The sequence below is a fragment of the Leptosomus discolor genome, chromosome 5 (genome assembly GCF_034619465.1).
Source record: "Leptosomus discolor isolate bLepDis1 chromosome 5, bLepDis1.hap2, whole genome shotgun sequence".
Classification (NCBI taxonomy): domain Eukaryota; kingdom Metazoa; phylum Chordata; class Aves; order Leptosomiformes; family Leptosomidae; genus Leptosomus; species Leptosomus discolor.
In genome coordinates this window covers 5,881,322-5,903,379 of record NC_141395.1, presented here as the reverse complement: position 1 = coordinate 5,903,379, position 22,058 = coordinate 5,881,322, and the positions used below count along the sequence as shown (strand labels likewise).

At 40.3% G+C, this 22,058-nt stretch overlaps 1 protein-coding gene across 1 annotated transcript in view; it reads right to left on the bottom strand.

Annotated features, from left to right (window-relative positions):
* LRP1B (LDL receptor related protein 1B) overlaps nt 1-22,058 on the bottom strand; it is a 578,117-nt gene that overhangs the window by 369,221 nt on the left and 186,838 nt on the right. Inside the window, exon 6 of the mRNA XM_086465459.1 lies at nt 134-253. Within this exon, the coding sequence (XP_086321585.1) occupies nt 134-253 (120 nt within the window). The remainder of the gene's footprint in view (nt 1-133; nt 254-22,058) is intronic.

Here is a 22,058-nt window from a genome sequence, read left to right as displayed (position 1 = left end):
CCCTGCGGCCCCACAAGCCCAGGCTCATCCCTACCGAACACCTTGGAAGACGGGCGAGGAAGCCAGCCTGACCCCCAGCGTGGGCACCATTAGGATACTGGGATGTCGATGCTACAGCGTGTTTCTTTTTTACCTGAGCAGCTCCTTCCATCCCTGCTGGTTTCATATCCATCGCCGCAGTAACACCTGGTGCCATTCCTGGTAATGGCACATTTGTACTGGCAATTCAGCTGCTGGCATTTGGGTAGCAGTTCTGTAAATAACATTAGATACAGCAAAATGTTACTAAATATTTTTATTATTCCTAAATTGCAAACTTCAGAAACTTTTATATATATGTAAGTGCATGCCTCGGGAAGGAAACACCACCACATTCACGTTAGCTGATTTGGAAATATGACACATAACCCACTGCAAAATGCTTGCTTCGAAAATTGCATTTCAGCAATTTAATAAATAGATATCAGCATTTTATTTCTATCAAAAGTTGCTCAGAAGTTTATTATCGAGGTGTATGTTGCTCTGCTTAGACATCCATTTTTCTGCACATCAGTCATTTTCAGTCAAAGCAATGGTTTGGAAAAAAACCCCACCAAAGCTCAAACAGTTAGATTATAGTTATAAAAAACAGCCAAGGTTATGAGAAAGGTTTCAACATCTATGTCTTTCCTATTCCTCATATCAATTGATTTTCTATCTTTTTAAAGCTTGTTTTGATTTACTGATACACATATAACCTTCACAGCAATCAATGGGAATACATTCTGGCTCAATAATTTAACGTTGGACACATAATGTTGGATAAACAGTGGACATAGCGTATGTCGTTAATACTGAAGTCCTTTATAGAATCTATTGCTTAAATACATACCATCAGCACAAGGCATGATGCTAACAACCAGAGGAAATATAGCAATATACACTGTAATGATTACCAGCATGAAACAGCCTGAAAACAAACTAAAAAAAAAATCAAACACTTCCCAGACCCAAGCTGTCTGATATGTATCACTAATTTTGCTCACAGAAAAATAAAATGAAAGTATTTTAATGAGCAAAACCATTTATTTTCTACAGGAAAATAAGAAAAGGATTGAGGAAAACAGCTTGAAGCATCCTGGGGTGTATCAGAAGGAGTGTGGTCAGTAGGTGGAGAGAGGTTCTCCTCCCCCTCTACTCTGCCCTGGTGAGAGCCCATCTGGAATAGCGTGTCCAGTTCTGGGCCCCTCAGTTCAAGAAGGACAGGGAACTGCTGGAAAGAGTCCAGCACAGAGCCACAAAAGTGATGAAGGGGGTGGAACATCTCCCTTATGATGAAAGGCTGAGGGAGCTGGGTCTCTTGAGCTTGGAGGAGACTGAGGGGAGACCTCATCAATGTTTATAGATACGTAAAGGGTGAGTGTCAGGAGGATGGAGCCGGGCTCGTCTCGGTGATGGAGGACAAAGGGCAACGGGTGCAAGCTGGAGCACGGGAGGTTCCACATTAACGTGAGGAAAAACTTTTTCACTGTGAAGGTGACAGAGCCCTGGAACAGGCTGCCCAGGGAGGTTGTGGAGTCTCCTTCTCTGGAGACATTCAAAACCTGCCTGGACACGTTCCTGTGTGACCTACTCTAGGTGGTGCTGCTCTGGCAGGGGGTTGGACTAGGTGATCTTTCGAGGACCCTTCCAATCCCTAACATTCTGTGATTCTGTGAAGTGTTGATCTGAAGATATATTTCAAGCCTATATGCAGTTGGATCAGAAAATAACCTATAAATGGACAGAGAAAGTTCTGTTACAGGGTTGGCTTTAAGTAACTGGGTATGTCCCAACAAAAAAAGAGAAATCTGTAGTTTAATATGTGGGCAGTTTTAATCTGTCTGATCATTACCCATCAACTTCTCTTGGGGGTAGGATGAACATGAATACAAGGAAGAGTTTGCATCAGCACCTGATCCCTGGGGCTTCAATTCTGGAACATCTGCCAGTGTCAAAATAAAGCTGAAATTTTGGGACAAAAGTGGATGTGGTTGGCACCCAGACTGACTGCTTACTATAATGCAACTAGTCTAAAACCAAAAAGGTTTCATGCAGTTATCTCCGGGCATTCCCTAGAATTCTGTAGTCCACACAAACTACACATTGACTAGAGGCTGATAAGCCATCCACTGTCTAAATCTGTCCATTTTCCACGTGGTTTGTGTGTTTTCTCTCTGCCTTTTGTGCCCTTGTGAATAGGAAGATAATACATTTTCTTGGCTGTAGCTTGCTTTGTTGGTTTCTTGTCCCTAGTCCAGTCCTCATATCTATTACACCTTTCCAAGAACAAGCCCCATGGAGAATGCAAACCGGGAAACTTCCCCAAAGGTAACCTGAAATGGGACTGCACGCTGAGGCGTGGAGCTGGAACCAAGGCTGATTAGGTGGTATCTGTTTATTTAATATTTCTATCTGACCAAAATTGACATATACATTTCATTTTCTAAGCAAACATGGATCAACCATCCTTTACAACCTATAATTTTCTTCCTCAAATATTTGTCTGATGCTATACAGCCAGGAGCTTTTACCGGATGATAACTATTTAACTCACAAAAGGGACTTGGCTTGTTTGCACTCTTTCCGTAATGGATGCAGACAGCCAGCAGCTTAAACCAGAACAGTGGGACCTGCACACAGCCTTTACTAAGGCTGCTGGAGAACAGTAACAATAAAACTAAAAAACCAAACCAGCCTATCTGCTCATATTTTTCACAAAAACGGTTTCATTTCATTGATTTTAAATCATTGCTGTATCATGTCAGTGGCTTTCAACAACAAAACAGTTGCATTTTCCTTACAGGAGTTGCATTTTCCTTACAGTAGGTATAACTGAAGTGCTGTGGATAGACCATTTCTGCCCCAAATATTTCTTGTCACACATCTCAACCTTCATTCTTTCCACACTTAATTTTTCACACTGTCTCTCACAACTTTATTGGCGTCCTCATCCCATCTGCTATGCTTTTAGAAAGGGCTTCTCTGAGGAGGTATTCTACTTATATTTCCTGCCCTTAAGCAAGTCCTTACATTCACTTTATTGTGAATACTGTCTGATCCTATCGCTCAATTAATGAACTAATTTCAAATTCATTTTCTCCAAAGACTTGTTTCAGGGTCCACTATCAATAACAGTTTCAGTTATTTCACAGAGAAACTGTGAGACCAGTGAGAAAAACAAAATATCTTATCTCATTTTAGCCAGCTAGGAAAAGAAGCAAGCTACCACCTGCCTCAAGTTTTACACTAAAACTACTTTTACCTGGATGGTAACAGCAACCAGCTGGGAATTCTTCAAACACACCAGACTTTCCCACAAATCCACTTAAGAAGCACTGTTGACCGCCATATGTTTCTGACTTCAAGCTAACATTTCCCCCCCACTAAATTATCCACCAGATTATTACAACCGTGATGTGCCTCCATTCACAGCTCCGGTGATTAGCTTGCTTATTGCCTCTGTGACAGATGCCTTCGTGCCCCAGAACATTTTTGCTCTATTGCTGATCTGCCAGGGGAATCCACAACTGGAAAAGCACAAAATACAACAACAATGTCGAGGGTAACCAAAAATAGAATAGAATAGAACAGGTTTAGTTTAGTAGGAAGGGACCTACAAGGGTCATCTAGTCCCACTACCTGACCACTTCAGGACTCAGGAAAAGTTAAGGCATGTTAATAAATAGAAAAATAGAGAAATAAATAGCTATTTCATTTTCTTTATTTTAAGTAACTGATTCTGAAAACCTTTGGAAGAAAATGGAGTTTGCTTGCCTCTGGAAATGTCTGATGTATTGAAGGACATGCTATGGAAGACAGTGCATACATTTCCACTTTGGTTAGATTTGTAACGGGCTTCCTGGGAAGAAAGAAAAAATCATGAAGCAATGCACACTGGTATTTTTAATGCTCCAGATAGGAAATTTAAAGAGATAAAAGCCAGGGATGCTAATTTCTTGTTCTTTCCTACCCTGCTTTCGGATCAGAGTAGAATTCTGCACCCACTTTGGTCTCCCTTTCTCAATGTGAATTGGTTTACAAAGTAGATAGGCAGTGAAGAATGAGCATCACTGAGCTTTCCACTTTCATTGCAGCTACAGAAACCTCTGGATTTGTCAAAGCATGGTATTTTTGCTGCAAGATTTAAAGGAGGAAGCTGCGCTGAGGGAAAGCAAAAGGACAGGGTTTTATAGCTTGCAAGGAGACCCACAATTCAAGACCTGGAGCTGCAGAGCAAGCATGAGATTTGCAGAAATACAGGGCAGCAGAAGTAGTTGCGAGTGCCTTTAGGATGATCTATTTTCTCCAAGCCCAGGGAGTACTGACAATTCATCCAGCTCTGATTCAGGTCATTTTGTTCAGTGTTTTCTTTCTCCCACAGGAGACATGCAGGGCATCATTTTTTTCTTCCCTACATCCCCATGAACAAGCCTCTCTAAAGCTGTGCTCCAGCTCTATCACAGAAGCCACCCTACTTTCTCACAGACACCCATGTCAATCTTACGCTTCCCCACTTTCATATTCCTCTAACTCCCAGGTACCTAGTCCCACAGGAGAGCAGTCAATCAGGCAAAGTTGCTGCTCATCTCCTCTCCCCTAAAGTGATATACCTTTGACAGTGACTCAGAGGGGCTGTAAGCTTCTCGGACAAACTGCTCCCACAGGACTTCACAGTAATAAAATCTTGGCTTCATTTATTCCTCCAGTGTTCAAGGAAATACATTGCTTATCATAGTTCATCCAAGATGAATGATGTAAGGAACTATCATCTCTTGAATGGCTTTTTAATGAAAGGATTAGCCAATTGATCTGACTATCCTTTTTGTCAGTTCCTCCTGAGCTGACATGAGGTTCACAATAGGTTCACCCCAGGTTCTCAAGCTTAGATGTTTTGCCTGTTTCTATTAACGAGAAAAGCAGTTCAGCTTGTAGCTTCACAATACTGAAAACTTTTTTTGGCTCTTGGGGATTGTGAAGCAATAGAGTGGATTTAGGAAGATACCTCAGTTAGCTTTGCCTTTCCTGAGAGGATGAAAGAGGACTAGGTTCCCACCCAGTGAAATGCATTTAAATGCCATTATTTCTGAGCCATGTGGATGATATTAAGGCCTTTTGGCTATAGTGGGTTCCCCATTATGCTTCATAAGTACATTTGTATTACATAAACCCTGTACTGCTCTTTTGTAATGACAATGTATGCTGGAGAGTACAGACAACTCTACAGTGCTCTGTAAATTAAAATTTGTCAACTACATAATGTTGATAATCATCGATGACACAGAGCTGGAGTAAATAAAAGAAATTGGCTGAAGTTTACTAGTTCAAACGGAGAGATAATATGCTTAGAGAATACTAGCAGAGCTCCCGCTGTCAGTTTGGGCCTTCACAATCTGAAACAACAAAGGATCCTTGTCAAATAGTTCACCGGAGAATGACTATGTGCATTGAACTGACCTGGGAAAAAAGTGAAACGCATCACTGAGAGCACTGGGATACGTATTTCCCATAGAGAAAGTGTTGATATTAAGGCCCAGGATGCCGGTGAGTCCTTTTCTTTCAGGTGGCAGCTGTTTGTGGCTGTGCCCACCCCGACGGATATCTGGAGGACAAACTCAGACTTGAGCAGGATCAGAGAATGGCCTCAGGGATTAGCAGGGGCACGGAAAGCTGCAATCTGAGGGAATACTGCAAGTTTTTGTGTTGATTAGTGCCAGGAGACAAAAATGAAGAGGAATTATGACTGCTGTCTATGAATATATCAGAGGATCAACAGCGGGGAAAGAGACAATTTAAGGTAAAGGGCTGTTGGCAGAAGTACAAATGGGTATAAATTGCCCATTAATAAATTCTGGCTGAAAATAGGAAGGTTCTTAGCTATTACTGTAATCAGGTTCTGGAACTCCTCCTTGAATGGGAACAGCAGGGACAGAAAATAAATAAACGCTTTTGACGTGGATCATGGTAGATTCACAAAAGACAGCATATGGAAAGGCCCGTGAAATACCACAAACTGTGCTTGTGACCCAGGAGGTTCCTTCTACTACTATATTCCTCAAGCAACATACTATCTTATGCTAAAACATCATTTTTCATTATGGAACTACGATTAATCCTTTTTTCATTGTCTCTGGAACATACCCGAAGGAAAACAGGAGAGCTTGTCACTGAACTAGTCTTCTAATTGTACTCCATACATATTCTTCTTCTCTTAAATATTAGTATTCTTTTTGGCAGCTTTGTGTTTCACGAATTTACTTGATCTTATCACTGTGTTATTCATTCAGGTTTTGTGATTCAATATTCATACACTGATGTCTAGACTATTCTTATCACACATATGCTGTAAGCCTTATTTTTCTTTTCTAGTTCATTTTCCGAGTTTTTGAAGTACAATTCTTTTACAGATTAGACTCTTTAATGTAATCTACCCTAAGTTTTTTGTTTGTTTGTTATTGTTGATGTTATATACACAATAGAAAGCTCTAAGGTTTGTTTCTCTGGCAGAAAAGGGCAGCTTGATTGATAGAATTCCATTGCCGGATTGAAATAATGTTTTTATCTTACATTTGTTGGTCATTTTATTAGTTTTGACTATCGTACCATAAAAAAAAAAAGAAAAGGACAAAAATCTAATGGAACTTTTTCACGCACCTCAGCCCATAACTCTGCTATGGTCAATATACCACTGAAAAAGAGATATGGAAATCAGAAATAACCTTATAGTCCCGCTATGGCTGACCACAGTCAAAGTTCAGCAGAGAAGCAGAAGGAGTCAAATGCAAAAAACCTGTAATATGTGGCAGATATGCCCTGTTTTACTCAAACTGGGGAGAGAGAAGGGGAACAACACCTTAGGCTAGAAAAAAAGATTCCTGTTAGCCCTTAGACAGGTACCGAGATGAACATGTCCTCCACCTGTTTTGTGCTTCCCATGGCTGACCCACATCAAGCTGCAGCCTCTGCGTCTGGGCACCACCCGAGTCACTGCCGTTTCCAGCCTCATGGTCAAAGAGTCTTTGGAAAACACAGGACTAACGTTTTTTACTACTTCCTAAAATAAAGCACCCATTCTGAAAAATTAACTAAAATTTAGATGCATTAAAGACTGAGACATTCACAGTCAGGGTCTGCTAGCCAGCCTCCAGCTGCCTAGCCCCAGAGATCCACGGGGCTACTGTACAGGATTTCTGCATAACCCACAGCCAGGGTGGCAATAACCCAGAATGACAACTGAAAACCCCTGCACCCTGAACTGCCTACAGCAAGTTGAAGCAAACTGTAAGTCCTGGGTACCACTGCAACCCTTTTCCGTCACACAGCTTAGATGGCTAAGCCTGGACTGCTGTTGGGTAACTCCATTTGCTTAAATTCCAGAGTGCCGAATCTTTTTTCTAAGGCTAGACTGTTACAGTAGCACTTCTAGGAGAGAAGCAGATAACTGACACTTGAGAATGGTGCTTCGTCCTGGGTACCAGGCTGCTCCTGAATTTTCCCTAGAATATTTACTGGATAAAACGTATTAACAGATCGCTGTATTTCCACCCTTTGCCATTACTACAATCATCACACAACAGAGTGATACTCTACTGTGCACTCTCTGAGCCCCCCAAACTCCCTTTTTTCCTACCAGTATTGATTCAACATGAGAACACCTCACATCACGTGAGACGTAGTGACTGGTCCATCCTATGGGAATGGTTGATGGGGCGTGAGGTGTGAATAGCACTGAGGCTGAAGGCACACCAGGGTAATCCTGGGTCCCAGCTCCTAAGCAAGTGCTGTAAGGACAACGCTGTCATGTGAAAGCTGAGCACAGCTTCTGTCATCTTATTCTCATTAATAAGAAAAAGCTGCCTTAACTGTTCTATATCAAAGCTCATCCCCGTCAGTAGGTGTCTCCACTTTGGGAACCTTGGCCCACAACACCAATTGATGCAGAAAATTTCACCTGAAATAGGGAAGGTGTCTGCTCAAGGCAAGCACTTCTGAGCACGGTGGCGCAGGGATTGTACTTCATAAATTACACCCAATGTGTCTCAGCCTTCCATTGGATCTTTCTACACATCACTGTCTATGTGTTGGCAACCAGTTGCTGAGCAACTTAATTTATTATTTTAAATAGACATTACAACGTATTTGCCTACTTTATGATCACGAGAAAATTACACATCTTGTTTAACGCACTTATCAGTTTGCTCAACATCAGAAGCATCTTGCTGTGATTATTGTTCAGTGAAAACGAGAACGTCTTTCTGAGTAAGTTCAGGCTGGTTGTGAGTAACAAGATATTATTTTTAAAAGATGGATTTTAGTAATTTTTTTTTTTTTTTTTTGTCATTTCCAACATAATGAAGAAGGACTGTTGCAGGAAAAACAAAGCTTAAATAAGCAAATCGAATCTTCCAAATGCATACCCCAATCAGCACTCCGTTTCAGATGTGAGTATACCCACCTTCAAAATATTGCCTAACAGTATCTCCCTACCATGTTCATGGATAAATTTATTTTTCAAGGATGTACTATCGAAATTTCTTCCTGCCTAAATCTTGACCTACAATATTTGGCTGAGCTTCAAAACAATTTGTTTTATGTGGTGTTCTTCAACCATAGCATCACAAAACACTCTAAAAGATGAGATCAGCAGGTAGTAGGCATGTACTAAAATATTAGCTTCACCAGTGGAAATGGCTCATTATTTTGACCTTTTGCTGTTTTAGTTATACCTTGGCTGCCATACACAAATATAAGTACAAGCTAAAGAGAAGTTGACATGGGAAAATTAAACTGGATGAGTGATTTCATGACTAAAGAGAAGTGAGTGACTTATCTGGTTATTAACCTGGATAAAAGATACAGATTTAAAAGAAAAGATATTCTTAATATTAGAAGAATACATATGCTTATTTAAGTTTATATAAACCAGCTTATACTTTTAGATACTTTCACAATATTGAATACATATCAAAGCGGGTTCACTGAGTTACAGAGAATCATCATTAAATTAAGTGTGTCCAATGAGATATGAAGTCTGACAATACTGAACATGTTCATTAATAACCCAGAAATGAAAGTAGTGACAAATAAAGTTTGTGAACGGTGATAAAGACTGGCAAATGGATAAACTACCGAGAGGACTGCAGTCAACAAGAGCAGAGCACCCGGGCTTCTTAGTGGTCTGGACTTGGTCATACAAAACACATTTACAGAGTTAGCTTATGATTTCTCAGCCTTATAAGCAAATTGCATTTCAGTGCCTCAGGAACGCTTGGAGAGAAAAAATGTAACTTGGTGGCAGGTGCAGAGCAGGTTCTGCTGTGAAAAAAGTTCAGTAATGTTTTGGGGAGGTAAAGGATGTTAGGAAGCCTCTCAAGGGCAGTTCTGGAAATCTAAATGTGCTTGAGGAGTCTGTCCCTGATGAGGCAGGTCCCCTCTCCTGGGTTCTACCTTCACTAAGACTTGTCCTTTATTATTCACGTTCCAGAGGTATGAATCCTATTCCCCTCCCACCAAAATAATCTGTCTAGGATTTCCATCTGAGCATAAAAAAACCCCACTTTTTTACTGTGAGGGTGGTTGAACACTGGAACAAGTTGCCCAGAGAGGTTGTGAAGCCTTCATCCTTGGAGATACTCAAAACTCAACCGGATATAGCGCTGGGCAACTTGATTAAGGTGACCCTGCTTTCAGCAGAGGGTTCATCAGCTAGATGGTCTCTAGGGGTCCCTGCCAACCTCAGGGAATCTGTGGACCCTGCAGGTTGTCCCTTCCTTGCAAAGACCTGCCACCACCACTTCACCCTGCAGCAGCCTGAAATGTACACCAGGGAAGGGGCACAACTAAACACCATCCTCAGAGGGCAGGGAGCAACGGGAAGAGAGTAAGGTCAACGTGGAGAGCTGGGGAAGAGCTTTCTCCTTCTCTCCCTTCTTCTGTAGGTGAGATGGTGGTGCGAAGGCAGATCGGGCAGCGATTGCTCCCTGGGGAAGCTGCTATCGCTTCCCTCTCCCAGGTCTCTTCTAACCCCTAACTTCCCTCCAGCAGTGACAGCTGCACAGAGCTGGCAGGACACAGGAGGCTGTTCATCCTTGCACAGTAAATCTCCATTTCTCCAGGCAAAGCACACAGCATGTCACCTTCGAGACTTTTGCACTAGTCAGCTATCTACTTAGGTGATGAATAGAGCCAGCCCTCGTATCTTAATTCAACAAAAGGCAAAGTCACACACTAGGGAATAGGAAATTCATGCTATATTCACCAAATGAAGGAAAAAAGGGATTGACATTTCATAATTGACAGGCACACAAATGTAAACTACCATATGATGCTGTTCTGTGCTATCGTACAGCTGCTGTTGTAAGACTCTGTACAGTTAACCTTTGGATGTGAAAAGCAGCAAGCAGCTGTGGAGGAGAAACAACACACTGGCAGGACCGATATGGCATACTCGTACAGCTCTTGGTTGTTTTTTCAAACCAAAAGCAATTGGAAGGTCTGGACATCGTAATGGGCTGTACAAGTGCTCCTCGTTTGCTTTAATGTGAGGTCAACCAAATTAAGTTACAGAGACTTCTGTCTGAAAAAGTAAAGTTATAAATGTTACAAGAGGTAATACATAAGCTTTCTCTCTGGTGAAACACCTTCCACTTCAGCTTCTTAAATATCACTCGCTTTGACCATCAAGTATTTCAATGACCTTGTTCACTCTCATATTTATATACTCAGCCTTATTTCACATTCTGCTGATATTTTTTAATATGCCCATACATACCACTGTTGGATCTTTGCAACATTCATTTTTTAATAATGCTTTACAGTTTTGGCTTTTTTGTTTGTAAAAATACATACGTATGTGCACACATACCTACATATCAGTAGCTTCAAACACGTACTGAATGCATTTTTAGAAGTCATCTCAGAAGCAATAATTTCAAGCATGTTTTTAATATAACAACCTCCAACTAAAAACTACTGAGTGAGTCTCAGAGTGCTCTGGAAACATCAATTAATAATTGAAGCCCCACAGTGTTCTCTTGTAATAGTTACCCACTACATAATTAATGTAAGTTCACCAGGGATGCACACTCCCGTAGACGATTCCACTTAGCTCATCTAGCCACTGGATAACAAGGACTTCTAAGTGGAAGAGGTGTGACTTACATGTTTTCCGGCTCTATTTAATGGGAAGCCAGCTCACAGTGTGCCACCATCACTGTTCAATGTCTCTCTTAAAACGGTCTCTTGTAGATGACTAAAACATCTAACTTCCTCATGCAGATCTTCCCTTTCAAAAACAATCGTATTAAAGTCCATCTACATTCAGCAACAAAAAATTTGCATGAATTTGTTGTATAGCATCATATAACATATGAATTAAGACAAATCTCCTTTGTTAAAAAGTCCTTCAGTACCAAAATCGTCTGTTAATGCCTTTTATAGTCCAGAAACTAATTCTGATGTGTTTCCTCTAAACATAAGAGAAATATTTATGTTTTGAAATACTACTGATCAAGAAGCCACAAAATAGAATGAAAATCTTTTTAGTAAGGCTCTAAACCAAAACTTTCTCTGTCTCATCAATGAAAACTCATGTCTGACACCACCGTTGCCAAATCGATGTCTGTCGCCATTTTACACTGATCAGAGTTTTATCACAAAATAGACCAGAATATGACTCTGAAGGACTTTAACTGATGTTTTAATTACAACAAAGGTGTTGGAGGCCCTCCACACCAGTAACTTTTCTCCCTGCTTCGTGACCCCAAAGCAGCAACTTCGTGACCTCCACAGCAACACCTCCTCATGTCTCAGAAAGAAGCGACCTCTGCAGTAGCTCTAAACAGCTTGAGGTAAACGCCAGCACTCGCCATGGTCCAAGACTGATTTAGACCCAGGGACCAAGGGAAGACAGTAGAAAGCAAGAAACTCTCTCTTAAACAGCAGCAACTGATATTACGTGCTACACCTCAGGCCCAGCTCATAACAAAGAGTTCTCAGTTAACCAACTGCAGTCAATTCGCTTGTATGAAATGCTTCAGCTGAGACTTTAATACTGCAGTTTTAAGTACTGCTAGCTATACCTAAGTAAACAGAAAGTGTTTCTTTTAGTCCTAGTGGCTGCTAGGCTTGGACCTTACACCATCTCTACAGGCATTTACACTTCAACCACTCAGCAAGCTCAAAGAAAGTTATATTTTCTATGCTTTTTACAACTTGGGAGCCCTGTACGAGGTCACTGTAAGTCACGCGAATCTTCTTAGGTTTCAATCAGCTCACCTTTACCCACATTATAGAAACAACATCATCAACGGTCATAAATGCCAATCAATTCAGCGCAAATCAGGCAAAATTAATTGCTTGATACTCCTTGGGATCTTTTTAGCTTTTCAGCCATCACTGACCACCTTTTGATCACTGGGGGTGAGATGCAGTCAGACAGTGGTAGAGTAGTTCGTGTATCATATTACACAGATATAACTTACAAAAGTATAATCTGTATGGATTACAATGATGTGTCTTGAAGGCTGTGTTATACATTTAAGCTGTGGGGCACTTTGTTTGTTCTGCTGGATACTCAGCTTAAGAAGACATACTAAATATTCATTAAGCAATATGTTTCAAGAAGAATTACTTTTCCTATTATCTAACTACAGCGTACTGGCTTCTAAGTGACCAAGTTTCATTAGCAAATAAACTTTGTGGAAGGGGGACGTCCTGCAAGTCAGTAGCATAGGTCAGAAAAAATCTCAACACAGTTTTTTCCAAAGATAGTTCAGAAATGCAAAAAAATACCACTGTTCAGGACTGATAATATCCCAGGTTATTCTGCATACATGTACCTTTGCATAGTGGAGCCCAAGAGCTCTGGGATCACAAACATACGTCCAGTTCCATTTTACCATGCACTAAATCCATCTGGACAAGAGGAGATACTCTGCTCTCGGCTCCTACATCTCTCTTCTGTCTTCATAGTAAATTGCTATCTAGTCTCCCATTTTATTATGAATCAGAATCAAAATATTTTACACTACTTCAAAATAAACTCAGTGAGACTGATACAGTACACTGACTGCTATGAAACGGTGGTATCTACAAGCTCTCCCTCTTGACTAGAGTTTCATATTTGGGAGATGGTGCATGCAAGGAGTAGAGGGCTATTAGCTGGCACTTTAATTCACTACTGCAAGTAGATGGGATGGCTCTTACATGAGCAAAGCAGGATCCTAAGGGCATTTCACAAAAGCTTTAGCAATGTTGGGGAGTATTTGCATGGTCATGAGCGCTCTGTGGAGTGTAGGAGCTGTCACGTGTAGAAGCCCCTAGGCAATCTGACAACAAAAAGCAAGGAATTTGTGTGTTTTCACATATTGATATAAGCCAAGCGTCCAGTCCAATGGCTTAGTAAGTTCAGCTGATAATCTCTATTGTGCCTCAAGTGGATACAGTCTGGCAGTTGCAATGCCATGTTCCCCTGACGGGGCACTGCAAGATGTCTTGGTCTTCTTCTGGAATGACAGTTTCCAGAGATAAATGACAAGCTCAGCCTCTGTGTTTGTTCTGTTGCCTCCACTAGTGCTGCAGATATAATGGTGCAATAGAGCTGGGAAGGGCGTGGGAGTTTCAAAATGTTCTAGAGAGGCCAAAAGATTATTACTTTTCTTTTCCTGATACTGGGGTGAACAAAAAGGGAAAAAAAAAAAAAGCAAGCTAGCATCTTTATTTACTTCGCTCGGTTCTCAGTTATGTGGAAAAACATAATTAAATCATTTTGAAATCATAAAAGACACCTATAATAGCTTTTTCCAACGTCCAATTTCATGCCTCTTCATGGAAGTGGTACCTCAGAAATTGCTTCTCTTCATGAATACAACTTCACTTGACAGATAAAATCCTCAAAAAATTGCCAGGCAGAAACCTGAGGCTTACGAGGCAGTGCCTTCCTGGAAACTCAGCCAAGAACTTGGAAACAATTACATAAAGGGATTGAATAACAACGGATCCCAGAGAACCAAGTGTGTGGTTCAGTAACTGAACTTTTTTTACATGCAAAACTAAATGCAGTGAAGCATAAGAGAAAGGTCTTTAAGCTAGAAGAGAGTTAAAAACTGGTAGCAAGGAAAAACTATACTGGAGAAATCAAATTCTTATTCAACTGTTATTTTTTTTTTCCTGGGAGACAGACACATATACTTCTTAAGTGTGGCAGGGGCTAGAACAAGCAATACATTTTTTCTCAAGCAGCATTTACAGTGTCTGACAGCTAAAGAGGCTAAACGTTTACATTTTTCTTTGCAGCCAGCAGGGTTGGATAGCAAGTTGGCTTCTGGAGCGTGTTTGCCCCATTGGAGGTGCACAATTCATGACAAATTCCACTTAAGGGTTGTATATTGCTGCTGGCGTCTGGAAAGACTCGCAATTGCCAATTCTCAAAATGCCGTTGCAAGAGGTTTTCTTAACAGCTCACTTCTAGGAGCGTTACGAGTCGGAGTCCTGTCTCGTACGTGTATGTTAGCGTGCACGAATGCAGACGTTAGAAGCTAGAAAATACGAACCTTCAAATCCCAAAGCCTAGAAAATCACTGTGATTCAAACCTACTCTTCTGATGTCTGGGAGGAGACGCACAATTGTACGTTTGGTGATTTGTCACCATCTCACCTTGCATCCAGCTAGGACTGTTTAGCAGCAACATTTCTGGGAGAATGAAATATACTTAAGAGCACCAGCTGAAAACATGATCAGCAATAACACTGTAAAGTATGGTAACATTTGCTGCCATTTTACCATGACTCATCTTTCCTCTTTGCTCTTCTTATATTTTACCCAACTAACGAGACTTTCGCCTTTGGCAACATGTAATTGACTCAGTGTCGCTGCGTTTGGAAGCAACAGAAGCACAAGAATTGCTTCTCATTCATTGCTTCATTTAGTTGTAAGTCAGTGATCTACCCAGCGCAGCAGCTCCACTGCTCACAACTGTGCATCATTATTGCCCACACAAGCTATTGTCATAGGCACAAATAATACATAGGAAAGCTTCATTATTATTGCGTATTTTCCATATGACAATGACATTTGTTATTTTTCATTGTGCGTTCCCCAGCTGTTGTTTCAGGATGTTTTTTTCAGAGCACTTCAAGCCTCTAGAGCCCAAAATAAATCCCTTCCCTTAGCTCATCCTATAAACCAAACCACTGGTAAGTAGCATAGTCCGGTGATGAATCTTTTCAGCCAGACATAGTTTTTACGGTTAAGTAATGGTGATATTTTGCTGTAGCTGTACGTACCTTTACATGTACAGGAAAGGAAAGATGCAGTTTTTCACAGGAGATGTCATTGACATGCTTTATTAGTGGGGATAGTGTAAAGAAATGTCATATCCTGCCCCTTTAGCTTTACGCTCCAGGGCATACGCAGAAAAGGCCGATACATCAGCTAATACAACATGACGCAAAAATTCTCAATGCCAATTTCAAGATGGCAGAGCCTGGGATTATTAGAGGTACAGCTGCAAGGGCTAACACCGAAAATGAGTGACTCAGGTGATGTGCTGTAGAGGTTAAACGGTACTACAAAGATCAGCCCTATTTCTAGCTACCGAGAATAAATAAGGAATCACCATGGTATTTACACAAGGGCTTCATGTATTACTTCAACATTGAGCTACTACATTCTGGCACGTTAAAAGTTAACCTAGCTCTTCCCTGGCTTCTGGAGGGGAAAAAAGCATCAGTTTCTTTTTTCTCCAGCTTCCTTTTCTAAAGCTTCTGATTCTTTTAGAGAACGGTCTAACTGTGCCAAGTGCTTGGCTTCAGACAACGAATATTGCGCAGGTTTGGTGGGGATCGCTGCTTCTCTAAAACTCTATTTTGATATATCCTTTCCACAAAGCACAGTAAAATTCCCATAGCTCTTAGAGTAGCTTTTTCACAACTTCTCCAAGCAGAAGCACAGGGGATGTACGTAACTCTAGTTGCTCTTGGCTCATTCCAAGTTTGGCAGAGAACCCGATTGTTTTCTCCTTAAAGAACTGTTATGCTCCAGCTATGCAGGACTCAGTAAGCAGAGCCACCAACATCTAAATTAGGAAATTAATAAATAGATGCATTGCCTTGCTTTATGTTTGTTGCTATTTTTTGCATCTTAGCAAAAGAACGGATTTTTGCAAGATGAGAGTACTCTGAAATAAAAGCATTCACTATATTCAGTATAACAGTATAACATTAACAACATTGCGATACTCTTATCTCTGTATCGGACATAACTAAGTTGCATTTACAGGCAATAGTTCTAAATAACTATCTGTAACAAATTATTTATGTAATAATATTGTTTAAAAACTGTTAATTGCGTTTACATTCTAACTATATTCCATATATAAAATACAGAATAAATTCTGTATAATATATAGATAATAGTATTTTTTGAAGAGCTAAGTTACAGGGTTCTCCTGTGTAGTAATATCATCTGAAGTTACACATCAGAAGATAAAGACCTTATCATTTGGAAAAATGAAGAACAGATTCATTCACTTCTGTGTAAACACTTCGTACAGGAGACTGTTTTCAGCACGCTGCAAATTCTGCATGTCGTTTAAAGACTTCGGTAAAGACTTGTGTTTGGCCCTCATAAAACACGGTTTTGAAATTGGGCAAAATGTCTCACTATTATTTATTTTCTGCAGTCTTCACCAGATTGCAGAACAAAAAGCAAAGCTTTCTCCTGAACCACGGCTGTTTGCTGGCAGGTTACGAGTTATGCCGTCAAAGACACCTATAGCAGCTTTTACCACCATCAAGAGTAACAAAAATCTTTTAGTAGGAGAGCCCTCTGAAGGCAGGAAGCTCTTTACAAGTGTGGAACATCTTTAGTTGGGATTAGATGTCCTTTTTGCGTGACTTAGTAGCGGAACTTGTTAGAGGCTGCTCAGACTTCAAAGAGACCTTTTTCTCCACTGAGATAAGTACTCCCATCATTTCTAGAAAATTCGGTCATGCTAGGAGTTCGAACAGCAATTACAAGAAGTTCACAGTTACAGAATCGCCTTTCATTCCTTGAAAGGTAATATTAAAATAAAACCAGGGTAAAAGCATCTTCCCTACAGTATATTTGGTTTATTACTATTGGATTTGTGCCTGAAAAATTATACTGTTTACATATTGGTGATAGCTACATCCTTACGCACTTATGTGAAGAGACATACACAAATGTATTTATAAAACATCAGTGAAACAAACTTGATATATGGCTCTTAATTATCTTCTTGCTATTCCCTGTTACTGAGCCTAGTGGAAAAGCTTAAGCATACCCAAACTTAGATTGGAGTAGCTAAGGAGAGAAAAAAAAAAAAAAAAAATCCTTTATTTATTTAGTGACTCTTAATAAAAGCCACTAGGTACAGGCATTTCAGTACAATCTGTACAGTAGAATATCTGAACAGATGATTACTGTGAAAATAAAAAGGCCATTAAAGAGAGGATGATTTAAAATAGTTGCAGGTTAATTGAATTTTTCATGAAGAAAACAAAAATTGAAAATTAAATTGGGAAAGCATTTTCAGCAGCAGCTAAATTTAAGTGTGTCGAGTTCACCTTCACTTTTTCTAACAACCAGGATATAATAATTCTATTTAAATTTAGAAACAGCTTTATTTTGTAAAGCCTGTCAGCACAAACTAATCTTTTTTTCTTTTTTTTTTTTTTTTTTTCCCCCCTCTTCCAAAGCGCCTGGCTACCTTGGTACTGTATAGGAAGTACTGGAATTGGTTCGTCCATCATTGCTGCCAGGTAACTGAAGGGGATCGTCTATGCCAACAGCAAAGCAGCATTGCTGTGCTTTCCTTCTTTCTTAGCAAAGAAGCCCAAAATACAGACGGATCTCTTTGGATAAAGTGATGTTTATTTTTTCTGGGCAACTTAACTCCGTAATACTGCTTCTGAGTAGAAGACTGACTTTTGAGCAGTTTGGGTTTCAACGCTGCTCCTTGTAGTCATTATTCCTGCTGCACCTTTGTGTCTACCAGATTTGTTTGCTCACCGTTTCTTTGGGCTGAGGGTCAAATTTTCCTTCATCTGTTCACGGCAGCTGCTGAAGACATACCGGTAACTGATTTACTATGGCTTAATTATATTCGTATATTTTCATGATGTAACATGATAATACAATATTATATGACAATCATAATATTATATTCCATATAAAATCTTACATGATACTTAATAAATATATTTCTATCTTGATCTTCGAGAACGTTACCAGGACCTTTACTTTCTGCACGTGTTTGAATAGACAGGCCTTGGTTTCAGCCCAGGATTGGAGGAGCAGTCTAAAAACTGATAAACACCACTTCTACTACAGACTCAGCTATTACTTGTTTTCAGCAACAACCTGTTAGTGGCCAAACAAGATACCGCACAACACTTCCAGACCTGAGGGCTTTGAATTACTTATTAGGAAAATAGTTCTTCTTTTCTAACTAAACCTTTCATTTGATCTAGTTCCTAAATGAAGTGGTTGAATTTCAGAAGCACTGAGCACTTTTTAACTCCATTTGCGAGAAGGAATTGACTCAATGGGAGCGATAGCTGTTCACCGTGTCTCAGGAACACATTTAATTTGTGCATCTAAATGTGAATTTAAGTGATTAATTTAGCTACCATCTCTACAAACAAAAAAATAACGCCTGCTGAAACAAGCAAAGTGCCTGTTTATTCAGTGTTCTTTTGCAGCCCCATCAACTTTCAATGGTGTTTGGGTTGAAGAAATTCTGACATTCCTTTCTAGGGGACCTTTTTTCTTTTCCTTCCAAGTTTCTGGGTCTTGTCCTTACAGCAAGTAACTCTTGCCCTCTTTTAGGTATCTCCCAAGTTTTTAATTTTGCTGCATGGTCCTCAGTTTCTCTCCCTCCAGCACACTACCAAAAGTTCTCCAATCTGGGCACATGCAATTATTCTCCAAAAAGCACCATTTTCTACTTCTTTCAAACCGTTCAACTGTCCTCAGCCCAGCATTCTAGGATTCTGTGATTCCACACAGAACAAAGGACACTAGAAACAAAAGGCTTTTCTTTCCCACTGCGTCTAACAGACACAGTCTCTCCAACCAAAAAGCTATGCAATACTTACACAACGGTGAAAAAGAATTCTACTATCACATCCAAAAGAAGAGAGGTTTCAGAAGGCAAAAAGTATTATTTTGCAGAACTTTTCCTTTCTCATTTCTGTTAATGAGGTTGTAGGGCAAGTCAGAATAGAAAATTCATTATTGAAAGCTCCTCACTGTTACCTGACCACAACTGTACTACTAATTGAAGCCATTTAATACATTAAATATATATTTATCTATAATGTGGTTTTTGTTTCACACTTTCATGACTACTACGAGTGAACTTCCTTACCTCCAACCGTACCTGCTGCTGGCCCCCCTCTAAGCAGCTATGGACACCACCTCCCCTCACGGCAGGTGACCACCGAACGGCTCCATCCTGCCATCATCTGAAGCATTGCAAACACACAGTTTTTGTGAACTTCATCAGATTTTTTTTTCTCTGTGTAAGTGATAGCAACATTTGAGAGAGATGAGGAGGCAGTAACTAACATCTCCTCCAGCAGCTCTTTCACAGTCCTTCCACACAACTCCCACCAAACTCAGGAGAGGGCAAATCCAGCAGCCTTCAGCGGTTAAACTTCAGTTCACAAGCATCTTTGATGATTTCTTTGGGGTAGCATTACCATTTGTTGTATATGTCTTTCTTTTAGTAGGAGAAAATTTGTTCTGTGGATGGCAACAAAAAATTGCTGGTTTCCTACTCCAGTTCTGGTGTGAACTTGCTTTGTGAGCTTTGTCGTGTTTCCCACCCCTGAACCTGATTCTTGCTTCCTGTTTTCTCCCCACAGTCAGGTATACACAACCACATGTAAGCTGTATCCTATAATCCAGGCATGTACCATTTTCAGAAACCCACGATAGGAATCAACTGATAACAGACAGAAATTTGAAGAGACTACAGTAGATCATGAGATGAATCTGCATTTAGAAGACAGCAACAGAGGGTTGTTTGGTTGGTTTTTTTTCTTTACAGATTTAACTTCATTATTGCATAGCATGGCTTTTATATTTGGAATAATACTTAAAATATCAGGAAAAAATCCTCCATCTCTCTATACCGTAAAGCTATATTCTAATGACCTTAGTTACAAAATTATGCCACGTACTTAGTCCTACACTATACTACATAGTGTAACTTAAGAACTATGGTACAACATATGGTGTGTTTGTACTGTGTGAAAACAGCAGTTTAAACACAATTTAATTATATGAACATTTGAATATACATGAATTCCGCCATACATATTTAACACACAGTTTCAGAACTCCTTTCCAAGCCTTACTATCTAACGCAAAGTCAGCCTGACATTTGTCTGACACAGTCTGCAACGTCCATCGAAACCCCAAGCCAGAACACGACCCAAACAAGTAGACAGCATCCTAGCAGTCACAATCAGTTCCAAGTTATGTCCTTTAAGTAGCTGATGAATGGATATTATTATAAAGATGTCTATAAGATAGGTCTATCAGAGGAGCCCTGAATAAAATAAAGACTTCAAATACCATTAAAATTAATGAATGAGGTCAAGTCAGGTAATTCATCACCTGACTGAATTGGAATCCAATCTGAGGCATCCTTTAAAAAAAGACACATTCAAATGAGGCAGTGTTCTCAGGGATGTTCACAGTGAAGCTAATCATAATTTAAATGAGAAAATGCCTGCATAGTTTTAGGAAAATCTGACAGGGATTCTGTGCAAAAGCAGCATGGTAAGCAAAAGCAAATTTCCACAAATTAATTTGACCTTGATGAAAGGCACATATTTTTATCAATCAGACTTAACAAATATTGACTTTAGGCATTACCCCAAAGACATACATAAACATTCAGGTTGTTAAAACAGTTGTCAAGTTCATTTTCCTTCCGAAATCAGTTTGCTGATAAAGATCTAGCTGAACTTAACCTCTTTAAAAAAAAACCCGTATTGCCTCATAAAGCAAGAGTTGGATGGATTAGTCTTCTCTGCCTATCAACTGCTAAAAAAAGATGTGTCGCACTGGCAGACTGAAATCCAGAGCCAGAGTGCTGGCTAGGACAGACATACAAATGAAACTTGGTGTAATTATAACCACAATAGGTCCCCGTGAACACAGCCCATCATCCTCCAGCAGTACCAGCCAGGAGGCTGGGGGAGAATGGTAAGGGCACCACTTTCCCTGGTGACTACCGTTTATCACAGAGGTTTTATTTCCACTGGAAGGCCAGTAGGGCAGCATGCTTCGTGGGCCATGTTATGGGTCACCAAGACAAGGACTTCCCTAAGAAAAGTGTAATACATGGTAACTCCTTAAAGTTCAAGAACACGAAAGATGAATAGGTGCTGTAATAGTACTTTCTGCTCTCCCTTCTTACTGGACTACTGGCCCTTCCCAAAAGGAGAGGATAGCAGCTTGTGTAAAATGGTGCTGTCTTCTTTCCAGCTGCTCCATCAGCAGCTGAATGAAGAATCAACCATCACTTTGTGAAAAACCAAGATTCCCAATACACTTCCCGAGCAAAGCGTGCCCGCTAGCACTCCCTGAGAAGGTTTAAGATCTGTACTGCAAAGCCGGGCAGGAGCTCCAAGCAAATGCTGGGTGTCCCTGCAGGAAAGGCTCCCCGCTTGTGAGCACGGAGAGCTGTTGAACTCCTCGCTCCTCCAAGATCAAAACCTTCTCTGAACTGTCAGATTCCCTGAAAGAAGGGAAGAGCAGGGACCATAGTGGCAGCCAGGCTTCAGCCAAGCATTTTCAAACATTCAGTAAGGTGAGTGCAAGATTAGATTTGGGAAGCACACAAAGGCTTTTTCTGTAGCACAGTATTCAGACATCTATTGTGTGTCATATCCAGCCTTCACCGAAGAAACACCTTGAGGCATTTCATGACTATGTTGACATTTCAATTATGCTGCATTTAAATAGATTTGGTTGTGCTGAGTCTTACTTCTTGCTAAAA